This window comes from Sodiomyces alcalophilus, assembly GCF_042370955.1.
Source record: "Sodiomyces alcalophilus JCM 7366 unplaced genomic scaffold ACRALscaffold_4, whole genome shotgun sequence".
Taxonomy (NCBI): domain Eukaryota; kingdom Fungi; phylum Ascomycota; class Sordariomycetes; order Glomerellales; family Plectosphaerellaceae; genus Sodiomyces; species Sodiomyces alcalophilus.
This window is the reverse complement of record NW_027263535.1, coordinates 984,622-1,001,404: the sequence shown is the minus strand read 5'-3', so window position 1 is coordinate 1,001,404 and position 16,783 is coordinate 984,622. Positions and strand designations below refer to the sequence as shown.

The 16,783-nt window shown below is 53.0% G+C and overlaps 5 protein-coding genes across 5 annotated transcripts; 3 read left to right on the top strand and 2 right to left on the bottom strand.

Moving 5' to 3' along the window:
* Positions 1 to 79: 79 nt before the first annotated feature.
* Positions 80 to 2,174, top strand: ACRALDRAFT_211211 (uncharacterized protein; the record flags this gene model as incomplete). Its single annotated transcript, XM_071023561.1, has 13 exons — positions 80 to 184; positions 220 to 299; positions 375 to 438; positions 471 to 537; positions 653 to 791; positions 857 to 1,049; positions 1,087 to 1,104; positions 1,222 to 1,451; positions 1,515 to 1,556; positions 1,585 to 1,700; positions 1,765 to 1,793; positions 1,847 to 1,925; positions 2,017 to 2,174. The coding sequence occupies 13 exons, from the start codon at positions 80 to 82 to the stop codon at positions 2,172 to 2,174; spliced, it is 1,320 nt and encodes a 439-aa protein (XP_070874606.1).
* On the bottom strand, positions 1,939 to 4,946 carry ACRALDRAFT_2034638 (uncharacterized protein). The gene is made up of 3 exons (XM_071020758.1): positions 4,406 to 4,946; positions 3,270 to 4,345; positions 1,939 to 3,214 (listed from the first exon to the last, which is right to left on the bottom strand). Exons 1-3 carry the CDS (start codon positions 4,503 to 4,505, stop codon positions 2,732 to 2,734), a joined length of 1,659 nt encoding a protein of 552 aa, XP_070874605.1. The 5' UTR covers positions 4,506 to 4,946; the 3' UTR covers positions 1,939 to 2,731.
* A 3,077-nt stretch (positions 4,947 to 8,023) lies between these two features.
* On the top strand, positions 8,024 to 12,889 carry ACRALDRAFT_211213 (uncharacterized protein; the record flags this gene model as incomplete). The annotated part of the gene is made up of 15 exons (XM_071023562.1): positions 8,024 to 8,038; positions 8,065 to 8,190; positions 8,253 to 8,310; positions 8,338 to 8,393; positions 8,435 to 8,602; positions 9,654 to 9,761; positions 9,849 to 9,985; positions 10,426 to 10,460; positions 10,501 to 10,587; positions 11,637 to 11,731; positions 11,767 to 11,825; positions 12,006 to 12,113; positions 12,408 to 12,442; positions 12,678 to 12,722; positions 12,771 to 12,889. Coding segments are annotated over 15 exons (1,251 nt in total), but the record flags the coding sequence as incomplete, so codon positions are not given.
* A 26-nt stretch (positions 12,890 to 12,915) lies between these two features.
* Positions 12,916 to 13,711, bottom strand: ACRALDRAFT_1094109 (uncharacterized protein; the record flags this gene model as incomplete). Its single annotated transcript, XM_071019704.1, has 8 exons — positions 13,653 to 13,711; positions 13,622 to 13,631; positions 13,534 to 13,584; positions 13,377 to 13,491; positions 13,306 to 13,338; positions 13,193 to 13,203; positions 13,059 to 13,156; positions 12,916 to 12,999 (listed from the first exon to the last, which is right to left on the bottom strand). Exons 1-8 carry the CDS (start codon positions 13,677 to 13,679, stop codon positions 12,916 to 12,918), a joined length of 429 nt encoding a protein of 142 aa, XP_070874603.1. The 5' UTR covers positions 13,680 to 13,711.
* Positions 13,712 to 13,812: 101 nt separating this feature from the next.
* Positions 13,813 to 16,529, top strand: ACRALDRAFT_211215 (uncharacterized protein; the record flags this gene model as incomplete). Its single annotated transcript, XM_071023563.1, has 19 exons — positions 13,813 to 13,837; positions 13,888 to 13,894; positions 13,924 to 14,092; positions 14,116 to 14,145; positions 14,177 to 14,344; positions 14,399 to 14,498; positions 14,592 to 14,616; positions 14,685 to 14,719; positions 14,746 to 14,886; positions 14,977 to 15,160; positions 15,218 to 15,306; positions 15,336 to 15,474; positions 15,539 to 15,611; positions 15,654 to 15,873; positions 15,916 to 15,953; positions 16,000 to 16,077; positions 16,105 to 16,279; positions 16,328 to 16,403; positions 16,451 to 16,529. 19 exons carry the CDS (start codon positions 13,813 to 13,815, stop codon positions 16,527 to 16,529), a joined length of 1,851 nt encoding a protein of 616 aa, XP_070874602.1.
* Between the last annotated feature and the right edge of the window lie 254 nt (positions 16,530 to 16,783).

Below are 16,783 nucleotides of genomic sequence, written 5' to 3'. Positions count from 1 at the left end.
TATTTTGTCTCAGCTCGGAATGTTTACCTACGAAGTAGGTACTTTAAGTCACGCATATTACATAAAGGGTTCGTGCGTCATGACAGTCACCAACTTTAGCAGTGTCGTCGCGCTCGATAAGATGACCCCGGATCAAGTATTGCTATGGGTGATCCCCATGGGCAGGAGAGTGCTGGGCAACCAGGTCACTTCTCGATTTGGCACCGTTTTGGAAGGCAGGATATGCGCTGTCAAGCTCTCAGCGACCTCATCACCCTCCATCTCGATAGCGGGAAGCAGAAGGCAAGACATAAGGGTAAGTAAACAAAGAGTCTCGCCGACCGCCTATAGCCGGGACCACGTGGGTCGGTCATTACATAATTCATTACTACAAGACGCGTCGTTCGTTCTAGGCCCGCCGTCGAGTCCACATTGGACCAAATGGGCAATCCGATACGAGTGATGTCATGCAAAGGCACCTACAATGGTAGGAATCCGGAGAGGTGTACGATGTATTACTTCGTACGGAGCATTGCTGCGCGGCTTCTCTCGGGGCAAGTGTATCGTATAAAGGTAGGGACGAAGATAGGGCCCGCCATACTTACCGTGACAATGCGGCGAGCCGGCAAGGCTCAATGACGCGCTGCTTAACGAATAAGGTGTCAGAATTGAGACAAGCTGCCCAGCCCTACAGGAGCCGACCTGCGATACCTGACGCGCATTCGGCAGACCTGCGTTCGCGTGACGGACAAATCGGGAAAGGATCGGGAAACACCATCCATCTTTATTCTCGACATTGAGTGCGTGTGTTTGTGTGTGCCAACCCCCAACCTCGTCTCGATTCATGACCGTCGTTACATTTCCACAAGGCAACAAGAAAATACAAAGTAAAAAAAGGCTCATCACAAGTCGGCGAGCACATGGGACGGGCGAATGGCTGTCACGTCACCGGTCAAGAGCTTTTCGCCAACTTCTGCGTTGCCGTCTTGCGAATGCGCCTCATCCTTGTCCACTCCAACAGAATTGACATTCAGGTCGAGAAATGGGACTTTTTCAACGCAAGTTTCTCCGTACCTCACAACTCCCGATTGTCTCTGCCTTGATCAGAACGGCACCAATGCTCGGGTAGGTAGCGCACTAGTTACTAAGTCGGTGGGTTTGTCTTTGACCACCTCGGCCCTCCGGGAACGAAAAGAATGTACATATCCCGCCAGCCTGGACATGCGGAACCAACATGTATAGAAAAGCCGTTTTCTCTGCTCGGTGAATCTCACCTCGACAGTTCTCCTCGCATCGGCCTTATTACTATATGGCTACCGGCGATGTAAAACGTCATTTTCCCTGATCCCTGTCGAATCTACACTACCCAGGCCAATTGCCTGCGGCAGATTCCCAATAGTCTTTGCAGCTCAACAACTCCTGATTTTCCCAACTTCTCTCCATAGTATCGGGCCGTCTCGCTACCTACCTATGTAATTAGTACCTAATGCTTTAAGCAAGCAAGTGCCAGGCACATGGGGATAAGACACACACAGAGATCATGTCCATACGATCTGCTCTGATGTTATACCGAGGAAGTGGTGAATTGCAATCTCTCCTATCCAGATCCCATCCAGATGACCTCACCGCCTTGTACCCTCCGTTGCTCACCGTGATGGTCGTCCTTGTGCTTGTACATCGTACTAACTTGGGCATGTCAAACCCTAGCACAGATGCCCAACGTGCGCTGAGCCATGGACCCTACACCTCTGGCCCGAGAGCTAATAAGTGGCCTGGCTAATAAAGGCCAGCTCCAACACAACAAACGCCCGACCGTTCGGGTAAGCGAAACCAAAGTCGTAATTTCAAATGTCACGGGGGGTTCTAGATCGACATGGCCAAACATGGGGCGGGCTGCCAAAAGGGACAGGCAAACATTGCGTCAACATGCCAACAGCAAAGTCCAAGTTGCCGAAAACGCGTTTTTTTATTCCATTTTTATTTTTTATTGATTTTTTTTAGCCATACCGTGACTCTCTCAATTTTCTTTCCCCCCAGATCGTCATCGTCATCCCATGTGCCAGCAGGACCCTTCGTGTTTTTCTCTTTTTTCTCCAATGAACCTCCCCCACCACCGTCCTGCGCGATTCGCTAATAATCCGACGAAAACAATCCCATTTTCCCCGCCCAACCCCGCCCGGTCAGCAGGCATCTGATAGCTCCCCTCTCCAACCCCCACTCTTCAAGTCATATGCGGTTGAGGTTGCCCTCGGGTATGATTCGTCTCGAGCTCTCCTGAATACAAGTACACATTGTCATAGAAGAAATCCTGCCGGGTTGGATCGATACGTCGCTAGCAAGACGAGAAAATAGAATAAAAAAAGACCCAGAAAAAAGATGGAAGATCAAAAGTCGCTGGTACCATGTAACGAGCAACGCCCCCGGTGCTAATGTCAAAGTAATCAGCGAGGAAATGCCGAAGCATGCCGAGAACTTGTGTAATGTCTGTCATCGTAGGGGTAGTGATGTGTCCCCAAGTCGTATGTGTGTGTGTGTGTGTGTGTGTGTGTGGCCAACCATGCCAATGGTCCAATATTAAAGTAAAAAGGTAGAGATAAGAGTAGCCATCGAAATCAAGTCCGCTTCGCAATGCAGTGCGTCAAAATTCGTAGTGTACTCTGTACACGGCAGGCTCAAAAACCCGCCTATTACGTCTGTTGTTCGTCCCCCGTTGCAGTGCCGTTTCGGTGGGCAGCTGTAGATGGAAGCTCGCCTACCAGCCCTTGGAGTGATAGCCGCCAAAGGTCTCCTTCTGGAAGTACAGATTGGAGTCTGCGTCTTCGTCCTTGCCCATGTAGAGTTTCTCGGGGTATTGCTTGAGGTTGGCCACATCATGCGAGGTGTGTCGGCGCTTGAGAACGGCATTGGCCGTCGACGACTTTTGTTGACGTTCCCAGAGGAGGTTGCGACGCAGCGATTCGGTGAGCTCGGTTGACAGCATGTTTCGACGCGTCGTCCGGGGCGAGAGAGCTGCCTGCATGTGCGGGTGGCCGGCAGGTGCCCGGATGGGCTGGGCTGTGGACCGGGGGATCTCAACGATGGGCTTCAGCGGTGACCGCCGTACTCCGCGCTTCATCATCAAGGGGGCCTCGTCCGAATCGTTAGGCGAGGCAGCCAGGCTGGGACCTTGGGGGAAGCGTGCGTGGGGGATGGCCGAGGTCGATTGCGAGGCGGCATTGCCGAGCATCGTGGCACGCTCGGTACGCGTAAGCCCCCAGGGTAAGGAGAGACGGTCGTGAGGTGAGGTTCACCCTCGAGTCGACGCGTTGAAACAGCGTCTTGTCGTTGATGCTTGATCTGCCGCTGTCCTCGTCTTCCCACTCGGAGTCGTCCTCGTCATCGTCGATTGCGCTCTCGTCCACGTAGTCGGTTTCCGAATCGTCGGCGATGGCGGCATCGTTGTCGATGGTGCGAGTCGTCACATGGTTGCTGAATGAGGTCTGCTTCTTTTGTGGCGAAAGCGCCCCGTTTGGCTTGGGTGATGCAAGAGCACTCTTGACTGAGCTGTCCTCTTCAGAGGACCCGCCGAAATGGAACATGCGGCGCTTTTGCTGCGGCGCAAGGAGCTGCTGTGCGACCTGGGGGCTCGCGTCCAGCTCGCTGGAGGAGCATGAGCCGCCCATGACGAACATGGGTTGCTTCTTCGTCACGACCGTCTTGGGAGCAGGCTCTGAGGTCGGGTCGGGTAGAGGTGCAGGAACGCTGCGGGGCGACTCGGTGACGGTACGCGCAATGGGGATATAGGATGGCGAGAAGCCGCGAACCACGGTAGTGGCCCGCAAGTTGAGGTCAGGTGATGATGGCTGCTGGGAGGGCTCGTCCTCGTCTACGGACGACGGGCTGGACGACTCGGTCGTAGTGGAGCCCGAGCGTTCAAAACTGGCCATGGAGGGAGACTTCTTTTCGATAGGTTGGGGGCAAGGGGCCGCGATTTCGGGTAGCGGCGCGGAAAGAGGCTCTTTTTCTCTGATAATGGACACGACTAGCTTCTCAAAGTCGTCTGCTGTAATGTGACGTTCACGGCCACGGCTGCGTTGGCTGGAACCAGAGTCCTGCCTTCGTATCCTAGGGCGGACAAGGTCGGCTGTGGATTCCTCAGAAACAAAGTCGGGTGTCTCGTCGTCGGCGATGGAGTCGATGCTGCCGGATAGTTGAGGCAGGTCGGAAAGGTGGGCGTCTTGTGGGATTTGTTGGGGTAGGCTGGTCGCTGCAGCCGATGTCCTTGAGTCGTCGGTGGCACAGCAAAATGTTTCTCGGTTCCATAGGCGCCAGCTGATGTTTTCTAACCTCCGACCTTGCTCGAGTGATTCTGCGCACCGAGCGAACACTGGATTTCTGGTGGTAAGCCCATGTGCGAAGATGCGTGGGAGCCAAGGATTCGACTTACCCGTCCACATGCCATAGAGGTTTTGAGGATTAGAGGTATCAACCTTGTGAAGAAGGTTGGTGTCCACTGTTAGGACATGGGAATCGAGTGGAAAAGGCATGGTTGCCTCGGTAGAAGAACTGCTTGTTTTCTCGAGCAGGCAGTAGGTGTAAATGCGTCAAAAGCTTGTCGTCGTAGGGGGCCGGAATATAAGCGTAGAGCGGCTGGATGAACAAAGTTTACTGTCGCCAAGGGTTCAGGTTCCGTAGGTGACAGGGCCGTCGCTCGTATCTGTTCCGACAAAACAACGCCGAGACCGCCACGAGAGTAATGGTAGGATAGTGGTGCAAGTCGAGGTGCTGTGTGAAGATCGTGTGAAATCGGGCTGGTGGAGACGAGGCCGTGGTATATGCCGGATTCAGCGAATGAGGATACGGACAAAGGTATCTATCTTCTACACAGAAGCTGTCGGTGTTGAATGTCGTCGAAATAATCGTGGTGGGAAAGAGAGAAAGGTAGGGTGTGCATATGTGGGACGTTGGGGGAGGGTGTTGGTTATTATCTAGCATCGTCGTCACTCATGCCAGAGACAATTGTGGAGGGAGCTGAGTGGGGAGGTCACTGACATGGGGCTTGGGGGGGGGGGGGGAAACAGGGCCGACTGATACTTACCTAGGGTCCGTACCCGGCAGGGTGTGTCAAGTACCCAAGTACCTAATCGAATGTACCGCCGGGGTGGCGGCCAGGGTGTCACGACCAGGGGGGGTGGGAAAAGGAAGGGGAGGGGGCCATGATTCGTAGTGGAGGGGTGTGGCGGATTCCCAGATTCCAGGGGCTCAGGAAGAAGTACCGGTCAACCGACGATGACTGGGGGGCCCCCTGGCGCGACTCAACTACAACGTACCTTCGGGGATGGTCGGCACGAAGGCACGGGGACCTCCTCGGGTACGTACCTCTCAATGAGCGTCTCCTTCCCAAAATCAGGCGCTTTTCCCAAACCGGTAATTCACCCTCCGTAAAATACAAAGAACAAACTCCCGTTACGGACGAGTCCCACGTTGCCGTCTGAATTCCAGACTTTTCCCCTTATGGAACCGTATCCAACCTCGAGAGAGGTCTGGGTTTCGCCAGTATTGAAAACTAGATCATCAACCCTGGGAACTGTCACTGTCACATGATGGACGTCGGCGCCCAGTCTTTTCCACCGCCACCGTTTTTGCGTATCTTTCCCCGCTCCTAAGTGGATCCTTCCCCGTTGACTTGGTCACTCACGTGTAACTAGGCACTGTATTTACTTTGTAACATTGAATCTCCCACCGCTGTATTTACCTAAGGTAAAGACTCATATTCGTAGATCAGGCGCTTTACAACGTACTTCGTACTTTGTAGGTCAAGAAGGTACAATACGGAAGTTGCTTTGCCTGGTGCCGTCGCCTGGACGGTTAGGTCAGCCTAGACGAACTTTTCGTATTGGGCATTGGTTATTTCCCCGATATCCTTTATTATTACGGTCACGAGGGGCCCAAGCCAACGAACCAACGGCCTAGCCAGAGCGCTCCACAAGGCGAAAGGGGCAGGGTCCAAATTCTTCCTCTACCAATCCCTCTTGAACGTGGGACAAGGTCCTCGACATCCTCCTGTCCTGTCTGGAGACCCTGAGAATGAACATCGAATTGAATCACGAATGGCAATCCTCGAAGGCCACAGTCAATTAATAATTAATACACACACTCAAGCCACCGCCCTGGTGTACCCTATCATGCGAGACTCCCCAGGCAGTGATAAGTCGTGTTAATCCAGAGAATATCGTCCACGACTGCCATTCAGACGGCTCTGGCTTGTTGATTGGGCTTCCTCTTGGGTGTCCATGGCTCGAATGTGATCACAACACCCGACTAATACAGGTGAATTGGCGACGACAACAACTGAACACCCGTCACGTTCGCGGGATATCTCGTCGCACTTTCCAATCGCCCCTTGTAGTGTTTGACGCCAGGCTACGCCCTGTCCGTATAACCGGATGCTGATGGATAGACTCGGCAGTGGCAAGGCGCCGGTTCTGTCCTCGTGATGCTTTGGCACTTTGCCGCTCAATGCGCTGCCGGGTCAGCAATGTCATTCGACGATCACCAACATGCCATCTCGAACCATGTTTCTTATCCCCACGGCATATTGACAAGATATTAATGATCATCTCATGGCTTCTTCTTTTTTTACATAGCCTTCCTTATCCGCGCTCAGCAACGAATGGGATGCTTGCCTGTCGGTCGCCCCATTCATGATCCACGGCCGAAGACGGTCGCGGGGGTGTCACGGGGCCTCCAACGAAAATCCGAGCCGGCGGCTCCTTCAGGCAAATGCCTTGCCACGACTGCCTAGATGTGCTGTCCCTTTTTGTTTTGTATTTTTATTTTTCTGCTCACGAGACGAACCCTTCCCCGCGCCAGCTCACAAGGGTCTGCGACATTTCGGCTCCTTAGCGCATCCTAGCAGTGAATCCCAGCGGTATTTGTCATTCTGTAATTCTTTCTAGGCACGAAGCTACGGTACCTTATCCCGCCAACGCTCAAGGGAGGACTCGGGATGGGCAGCAATTATCTGGTCACAGGGACAAAGTTGTCGCCCTAAATTCCTCGCCCGGGCAACATTTCTATTGCCGGGAGCTGTCGGCGCCATGAATCGCCTGATGGCAGTCCCGTCACGGCATTAGGGTCGTCTCGGCGTCAAGTCACGAACAGAAAATGATTGCTGTCTACCCCGAGGGCGGCGGAGCCTCAAACTACCATATCTGCCTCGCCTCGGCGTCTCTTATCATGCTTGTCAAGGAATTCACCTCATGACCTCCTTCTCCTTATGCCATTAGATGGAGCCGGCCAGCTTGGATTCAGAGCGCAATATGGGCGACTAACTGCAAACTGGGCATCTCGCCAGAGCATTTCCGAAGCAGCGTGGGGTTCCTACGATGTGAGGTTTGAAGTTCGCTGGATGATGGGCCAGCAACATGCGTTATTTTCGATCACACTGAGCACGCCTTAACCGCGCACGCACTTCACACGGCTTGGCCCGGCCGGTCACCTTCACAGCTACTTTGTAGATCTCAGAGATCCCGGCGGGGCTCGGATGGATTTCGGACATGGATTCTTTTGCGGATGCGAACCCCGCTGTTCAAGAAGATCATCATCCGCCTCGCAACGTCGCCCCTAGACCCCGAGAGAATCTGGGTTTGCCCTCCTCATCCCAAACCCCCACCGCCTTCCAACGGGTAATCACTTTCGTAGATCGTAAGACGATGCGGCAGTACGAATAGGCTTCGATAGCATGTGGACAGACGGCGTCCATGAGGGGTAAGAGGTTCTGGAGTAGGTCGCCGAGGGATATAAGAGAGCAATTATCAAGCTGCTGTGCCTGACTGATGACAAATATGTATCCAATGTCGCATATGCGTGCGTGGGGGGTTTCGAGGTTTCGAGAAGGTATGATTGGTGGCGTCTAATACGGGGGGCAACGGCGGCCAGATCCGTGTTCATCGGTTTCTAAACCTCGCCGGCGTTACGATACCTCGCTTCGAATGACCATTTTCCGTTGCAAAGCTCCGTCTCAAAAGAGCATGACCTATCGCTGTGAACGTGTTCAATCAGGTCAGGATCGAGAAGGGTTTGATGTGATGAATGTATGTCCAGGAGGGTGGCGCCCCCATCTTCTCCGGTCACATGTCACATTCCGGCAGCCACATTCGTTTCCGCGACAAGAGAAGCAATACATGCGTCAGCCACATGCCCCCACGCCAAACGCCTTGTCCGTTGATGGTTTCGTACTTGAACTCTTTTATCCCTTTCCTGTCCTCGCGAATATTGCTTTATTTGCGTAGTATTACGGATTGTATAATACAACGTACGCCGACCGGGCAAACCAAGGAGGGAACAATGGTCAAGATGGTCGTTGTCTTGTCATAGCCATCTCATTTCCAGGTATTCGGGTTCTTCTTGTTGGGCCGCCAGATCCAGTGGCCGTGCAGATGTCAGCTTTCTTTCCACCTGTCATTCCCGAAAGAACTCGATAGACTCTGGGTTGTTGCTACGAGGTATTGGGAGGGGGGCTGACATCGACAAACATCACTTCCCCAACTTCCCCGTTTGGACAAGCCGCCCTTCTCCTTGGTACATTGTGTCCTGTTCCGGGAATGGGGACCGGGGCAAGAAACTGGTTGGTATCTCGCAGGTCAGCCTTTAGTGTGGTTATCGCGATTGCGCGCTATCATCACTCATCAGAGGAAAGTTCCCGAAGATGCGGCGCAGTGCCGCGGATCTACCACAACAGCGTTGGTTTAGGTATATCGAATTTGACAGAATTGCTGATGTGCTGCGGCCGGAACGCACTTTGAACTTCCGCGGCCGATACTGGCAAGGATACATTCATGGGGGAGGGTGGTGTGGGGAGTTGATTGGCACGCGTTTGATGGGAGGAAAAGAAAAGCAAAGCAAACGGGTCTGAAGATCAGGGCGAGGCAGGGTAAGACATTGGACAGGGGAAGTCATCCTCTATTAATGCTTTTGCTACTATGATAATACTGAGAAGTGATGAAAGGCATTGAGGCAAAGGTGGGAAATAGCGTCATTTCCCATAACTAGGTTTTGTATCTGGGCATTGGTCACCTGGCCTTTTTTCCTCTTTTCTTTTTCTTTGTCTTTTTGCCTCATCCATCGATGCTTGGCTTGATCGCATCTCGAACCCGATTGAGTACCCAGGTCGAGCGAGGGAGACCAACGCAGCGTGCAATCCGCCAAACGTAGCCGTGTATAAGGAACCGGAGAGAAACCAGGAAACAGAAAATGACAAGGCCAATACAGCGTACATTGTAACTATTTGGGGATCGGTCATTGAGGAAGAACACGTACGATTATGCAGCCCATAGTTATGCCGGCAGTTCAAAAAACCGACAGTCTGGCGTGCGTTGTACATAGGCGAAGCTGCCTACCTACGTATGCCCGGAATTCTGTACCCGTACCTGCAGAACTATAGGGCAGGCAAACCAAACGGAGAACTCACGATAGTACTACGTCGCGCAGTACCTAGGTAGTACATCGGCCGACCACCGTCGCCCACCGAGTCATGCCAATAGTATCTACTCGCCTGGCCTGACTTTGGAGGCCTTTGCGCGGCGCGGGACAAAGACAAACCAGCAGGACCGCATTTTCCCCAGAAAGCGGCGACTACGAAAGTACGGGAATGTCTAAGACTCAATGCGATGCCATTTCTTCCGATACTGCAGTGGTATATGGGTCCTGCTGTCTCAGCTCAGCGGCCCCCCTTCCGGCATCCGTTCCTTGTCGCGATGGAATCACATTCCCATACAATGTACGTTGTACATACAACGTATGTATGTATGTATACGTTGTACACGCTGCCGTATTAAATGGTGGCGGATTGGTTCCGGGACTCTCGCGTTCGATGGCTTGGCTGGCAGGTGATGGGCGAGAATTTGTTTTTGCCGTCACATCTCATGAGACATAGGTACTACGACATTTTCTACCCCGTACCTAGAGGACCCACTCAAACGAAAGAACAATTGTTTGGCTGCGAGGTCACTCTATTTGTCAATGCGTATGTATTCCATACACGATGTCGAGGACCAGCCGTCTCGCGGAAGAAGGCGTATTTCTGTTCGCCTTTTCTTTGTCACATCTTAGTGGTCGTTTTGGTTTACAGTATCGACGGTGGTGGTGATAGGGGGGACGAAAGTACGTTTAGAGGACTATTGAAAAGGCCCGAGCGGTCTTGTAGGTGTTGTGGCTGGGATTGAGAACCAAAAGGGAGACATTGGCACTTTTGTCTTGTGCAAAGATAATGAGAGAGTCCTTGAGAGCTGACAATACGAAGTGACAGGACCAAGGAAGTTTGAGAAATCGTTGGCCGGATGCGCTTCCCCGGCCGCGGAGTCAAAGACATCGAGGAACGGAATCCCCAGACCAAACCAAGTCCCTGGGGTTGCGGGGGACGCGTCTCCAGCCCACGCTCCTTCCCCGGCTGCACGTCCATTGTAGCAATGTACCCATAGTAGACCATGGGTACTGTATCCGTATGTTCTCGACACCACTTTTGCTTTTCACATGTCTCAGTTGACAATTATTCCCGAGTACCAAGGTACTTCTGGGGATTTGATTTCTTTCCCCTTTCCATTCCCCCCTTGCCCCGCCCTGCTTCGCGTTCCCTATCCTTCGTCGCGCCTCAAGACCTCCTCGATACGAATGGGAGGGGAAGCAATATCCAGAAAGGATGTCCACTCGTGTGGCATGACGGGACCAATCTCCCGTACCTCACCCCAAGGGACTCTATGTTTAATTTCTTTATGCCCTTCTTGTTTTCCCAATGTTTGTCCAATACGGCGTTATATCCATATTTGGACGGGTTAGACTATGGGCTGACACGTCCCGACGTTCTGGGAGTGTGGGGCGTACCTCTACAATATGTTATCTACGTTGTACTCTTTGGCGTCGGCCTTGCTCTATCCGGGGGGCGTCTTCCACCAAATGCGGGCCGACTCCAAAGTGCAACTTACATACACGGGAGACGTCTTGTGTACTTACCCTGTGTACGGAGTACAACGTACGTACAACGTATGTGCAATCCAATACTTGTCATGAAATGAGGCCATGGCCGAAAACTACAGACAGCAAACGCGGCGTGTTTCTAGGGAGGCGTACGCAAAGACAAAGGGCGAAGAGCGCATGTGATAGCAAGCACCCTTTCAGCTTTCATCACCTCCCCCGCCTCTCCCTCCCTTTGATCTCGATCGCGCTTACACGATTCCTCTCCCTCGCAACCGGCCAGGAATGGAGTATGGGGGAGGATCTCCGACCCCACGAAAATACATTCTTTGTACTAGCAGTAGCCACGTGGGAATGGGGACAGTAGCTGGCATTCGCCTTGGTATTTGACCTTGGTTGTCTCGATGCGCGATGTCCGGGGCCGGCCTGAAGCGACAAAGCGACATGGTGAAGATCGCATCGCTTGCAACATACATGCCTTCCTGACTCGGATATGTTGGGAGCGATCTTACATTGTCTCTCGGCGAGATCAAAGAAGCATGTTGGACAATGCGACTCTCATTCGGAATGGTGCGATCGGCGGTACTACCAATGCCTGGCAAGGGAACAGTGCTGTCTGCTTCGAGCGAACGGACATGCCTCACCTGGATGAAGCTACGTTGTATGTGTCTACAACGTATCAACGGGCATTTTAGGGGTATTTACAGACTCATGTCAGCAGGCCAGCGTTCAAACGGCCATTCGGGCCGCGGCAGACCCTCGGCACTCCTGGCCTGCTGAGCTAATGAGTTTTTTTCTAGGTGTTTGTTCTCGTGACCCCGCGTTGCTCATTGACAGTTCCTGGCCAAGGTCAGCTTGGGGAGTCTAGAACGTTGGGAAGACACCTGTCAGAAAAGGTACAACGTACGCCGGGTCCCTGCCTCCGTCTATTACGGCCCTTTACCTTATCCAGCTGTTCTAATAACGGCCAACGGTCCCACTAAACGGTTCCTTGGGCCGAAGTTTTTCCTACAGATTAGCCCCAACTGACAGCACGCCACAGAAGCTGACATTCATCACCCGTCGATTTACCCCAGATGGACCCTGAAAAAAATCAAACTCAAAACCGGCGGATGCTCTCCCGGAGTAGGCGCTTTCACGCTGACGAATTTCGATCGACGACCACGACTTTGCAATGCCATACTGTGCGAACCCCAGAGCCAAGTATGAGGCATGGCATGGCCTCAATCTACTCAACCCGTCCGGATACGTATTCCGCGCCTAATGCTCAGCCCAACCTACTAGGGGCTTCCCTGGAGAAGAGAATTCATCACGCACACATACATACCGCTCATCTGGGAGACATATTGACGTTTTTTTTTTCTCCGCTTAGGGCTCCGTCCTGACACTTCAGTGTGCACTTTGCGCGGTTTGATTTCTGACCCCTCACGCGAGCGGAGGATAACTCTCCATTAACGATGTGACTTCCCGGCCGGCAGCATATCAAATTTTGCGGCATATTCTACAAGTCTTCGTGCGCTAGCTAGTAAGTCGGACTGTGCGCAAAATTCGTACCGACGAAAGTGTGTCCCTGGACAACGACAACGACAACAACAAGCCTTTAGCCGGACGCCGGCCAAGTACGGGGTAGGGGTAGTCCAAGTCACAACCGCAGCATCCGGGCAGCCCGTGACTTCTAGAAGCACCGTCTAGTACTACCGACATGGGATTGGAGCCCGTCACTCACCGTTTTGCTCTGACCGTTTTAGGTCCGCCCCGCGAACTTGAGTGTACCTATATCCGTTCCGTTTCGCGTCAGTCTTAGAGGGTTACATTTGCCCTATGGCTATTGCGCCTGGCAGACCGGGACTACGAGTCGTTGTCTATTGTTAGACATGATGAAGGGTTGCAGAAACCAGACAGTGGCCCAGCGTATCGGGACCACTCCTATTCGAAAGCTCTGCTTGACAATGGACGATGATGTGTAAACACCACAACTTCGTTGGTTCACCGGCTGCGATTCTTTCTGGGGGCTCTTGCCTGGTTGTCGGACTGCCACTGGTCGACCTGTTCTTTTCTTATGCACAGCAACTGTCGTACACATGTGCCTCACTTGAACTTACACGTCTACGTTGTATGTATCCGCCAACATATTGCTGCACGTCATCATTCCTGACAGGGTAAGAATAGTTTCGTACTTTGGTCTGACCGCCTAATTCGGGACGAAGCGGTGTCAGTGCCTGCCGCTCTCATCTGCATCGCTTCCCATTACCGAAGCCACAACTATTATTCCCACTGTATGCAGATACAGGCAGCTCGGCTAATATACCGAATCGGTCTGCCGCTTTTTTTTTTTTTTTTCTTCCCTTTCTTTCCGTGCGGATGGTAAGGATATACCGAAATTGACGCAAATTCAACTCGACTTCTTCACTTGCGTCATTCTGCAGCGACTATAATGGCGGACCGACCTGACCGATTTGGTGTGCCCTAGATAGATCCCCGGGAGAACTTTGATCCAACTACCCTGGTCGTGGAAGCTTCCGTTTTTCTCCATTGATGGCGGCTGGCGTAGCCAAGCCGAAACTTCCCGTGACAATGAACGAGAACCTATTCAACAAAGACAACTCCCACCTAGGGAGGCCTGGCCGAGAAGCAAAAAATCAACGCAGATATCTACTTGCGCACATATACACAAAGATAACGCCTAACAAACTGCGCTTGTTCTATATGGGCATTGCACGCACGGAAGGGCGCAAGGTCTCGAGCGCCATTCCAAATGTCAACCAGGAGGATTAGGGAGAGGAAACGATTCAGGAAGGACCATGAGGACTTGGCCGCCTACTACTACGTTGTATAGTCCACGATATTTACCTGTTGCAACGGAAGGGAAGATGGGAGGGTCACATGAGCGACTCTGCTGGATGGAAGCGTCAGCAAAGCTGACTGCCGAAATCTGACCTCACACACTTTTCACCAAAGTCCAAAAGTCTGACCCGGCTGTGTTCTTTCTGCAAGGATTTCTTTCTCCCAGACGCTGCTGCGTTGGGTGAGCGGCCGCGTCGCTTTCCTTGGTCAAAAGGGGCCATCTGATACCTACCCCTTCTTATGCCGGTCCCTGCAGAAGCGAGCCGTCAACCCCTTGTTTATCTCCAAGGCGACGGAAGAGCCCGTCGGCACGATTTTGGTGATCTTGCATTCTCGCTTCAGCCAATTGGGCATATGAAACCCTCGCCTTGCGTGCGAGAAAAGAAAAACATTGGAGATCAAGGCTCAACAAAGTATTCCCACCGTTTCAGTTGAACCTTGCATATGTTCGCCCGGCCTCAGTGTGCAGGGAACGATGGTACAGTACAGACGCTCAAGTCGTGTGCTACGTTTCGCCCACTGGGATCCTGTACGCATGCCCGTGGCACTCCAGGTGGGGAGAGCCACGTGCGTGCACCGAATCCAACGTATATCTTTAAAGGGCGGTGGCGAAGGAACCAAATAGACAGGAGTTGATTGCTACCAGTCCAACGCGCTGGAAAACGCGGGGAGGAAGCGTGCCCATGGGGAACATCGGATATGGGAAGCACAGCTCGATTTTTTCTGTCCAAGAGGCGGGGAGAAGGCGGAGACACGATAGGCGAGCTGCGTGCAGGCCGAAATTAGACCAAGCCTGTCGTTGATGTCCCCCTGCCAAGCGACCGATTCGACGAATGACATGGGGTGTTGTTCTCTGGAGAGGGTTCCATCGGTCCGTTTTTCCTGTCAAGTCTGCCGTCTCCATGATGCAGCCTTTCATATTTTTTCTTCGTCTCGTACATGCTACGTACCGCTAGCCGTGTTCCATCACAGTTCTAAATACGGCAGGAAACGCCATGGCGCTGGCAGCCGCTCGTTTTCATGTCGAATATTGGTATCCCGGCTTGTTTGCGTGCAATGCGATCCAAAGTACCTCGTGGAAGTTTCCATGTACCGACCGTTCTTCCCTGGGAGGTGGTGATTATGGAGAGGAGATTTAGTTTGGGATTGCCACTACACCCCTCCCTTTTTTCATCCCAACTCTGACCTCCCAAATGGGTGCAGGTGGTGGCTACGCGACGAATCCGTGTGCCTACGGTGGCCGGCTGGCCCTGCAGCAGCGCGATCCTAGGGGAGGAAACAGGGGCCGTGGGGATCGAAACTTGGGGTGGGTTACATCACAGAGTGAGGTGTCGTCGACGGCACGCCCCGAGCTGGCGAGGCCGCAAAACAGGAGACCTCCAAGACAGTGGTAGCGAGCTCGCCGGCTCACTGGGTGTTCATTTTGCTGCTTGCATTTTTTCAGATGCGCCCACGTGCTAGTATCGAATGAATACTACTCTGTAACGTTTGCCCATCGTCATCGTCACGACGATGCGACACGATGTTTCGTCGGTGAGATCACCTCTAATCAGAGACGACAGACAGCTTTTGGGCTAGGATGTGGCTTGACCGAGATGAATTCCTGGCGCGCGTAGACGATCATTCCCGTCGACAGCACCCGCTTGCCTTTCGGCCCCGTGAAATCTACCAGGCAACACTCAACGGCGATCACTGGGGGCCGTGTGCTTTTCTTAGACGGGAGTGCTTTGGCTCGCGTTTCTCGTGGGCAGTGGGGGTTTACAAGGTACGTCGTATGGTCCTCTGGACTTGACCTTCCAAGTGCGGTAGGAATGTCCCCCGACGACGACGGTCGCAAAGTTGTGGTAATTAATTTGTGTAAATTGCTGTGCATGCAAAAGGAGAGGAGCCCACGTGGGTGTCCCTCGAAACGCGGGAGAGTTAATTGGGGCCGCGGAGAGTTGGGACCAATCCCCGGCATCAAGGGAGACCCCCTTCTGTCCTTCTGGCGTGCTTCTCTGCATTGGCGAACATCTCTTCTCATAGGCTCTCCTGGCTGGGGTGCCCGCTCTGTACCCCCAAGGATTGATCACACGGAACGGCACGTAAAGACCAATCATCGTTGTCTTTTTAGTTTCGGCAGTCCGCACCAATGAACTTTAGTGTATTTGGAGGTGGCGGCCTATCGCAAGGAAGAGACCGTGTCTCCCAGACCGTATTATCGCAAGTACCACCCCGAAATGGAAGGCCACTGATTATCAAACCATTCCTGCCCTACCAATATGTGTTGATTTTACGTGCTCGAATCCTTCGGTACGTGCCCAAGTGACAGCAACAGTATGGCGCTGGTAGGTATGGCAGGGCGAGGCACGGGGAATGGATTCCGATGCCTCGCCCCTGTCGTTGCCTTGCGTCTTGTCGATCCTTCGCGGCGAGGAGAGACGTGTCCTGTCCAGTCTCTCCTCCAGCCACGGCGTGATTGAACAATATGTGCTGTTGCTTTCTTTGTCTCCCTATCGCATACCCGGTGAAAGGAGATGAACTCTCAAGACGCCATGGCGTGTGGGAATCGGAGAAGACGTAGTGTATACATATACAGAGGTATTTGGTGTCCAACTATGGCCCCCACCCCCGTATTCGTTCCGTATCGCGTGCGGTGGTTAATCCATTGGTTTCTCCGTCTCTGCGTGCATATAAGTAGCTGGCGCCGGGTGTCCGCTTCCGGTCCGAAGTTGCGTCACGCAAAGGCCCCGAAGCCCGTAGCTGCACCCGAATAGACGACTTTGCTCTCCCGTCCCGGCGGGGGGGGGGGGGGGGGGGGGGGCCTGCTAAAGGGTATTCTCGCCGCCCTTTAGGGAGGTGATAATCTAGCTACCGGTAGTAGTAGTAATAGGGGCGGTTCGGGTAATAATACGGCCGACTAAAGTCCTCCGCGGAGGCACTATCTGCCTTTTTAGGACCCGGTAAGGGGGTTAGTAAATTCCCCCCCTTTAATTAACTTATAACCAGAGGTTATCCTCTCTTATATCTA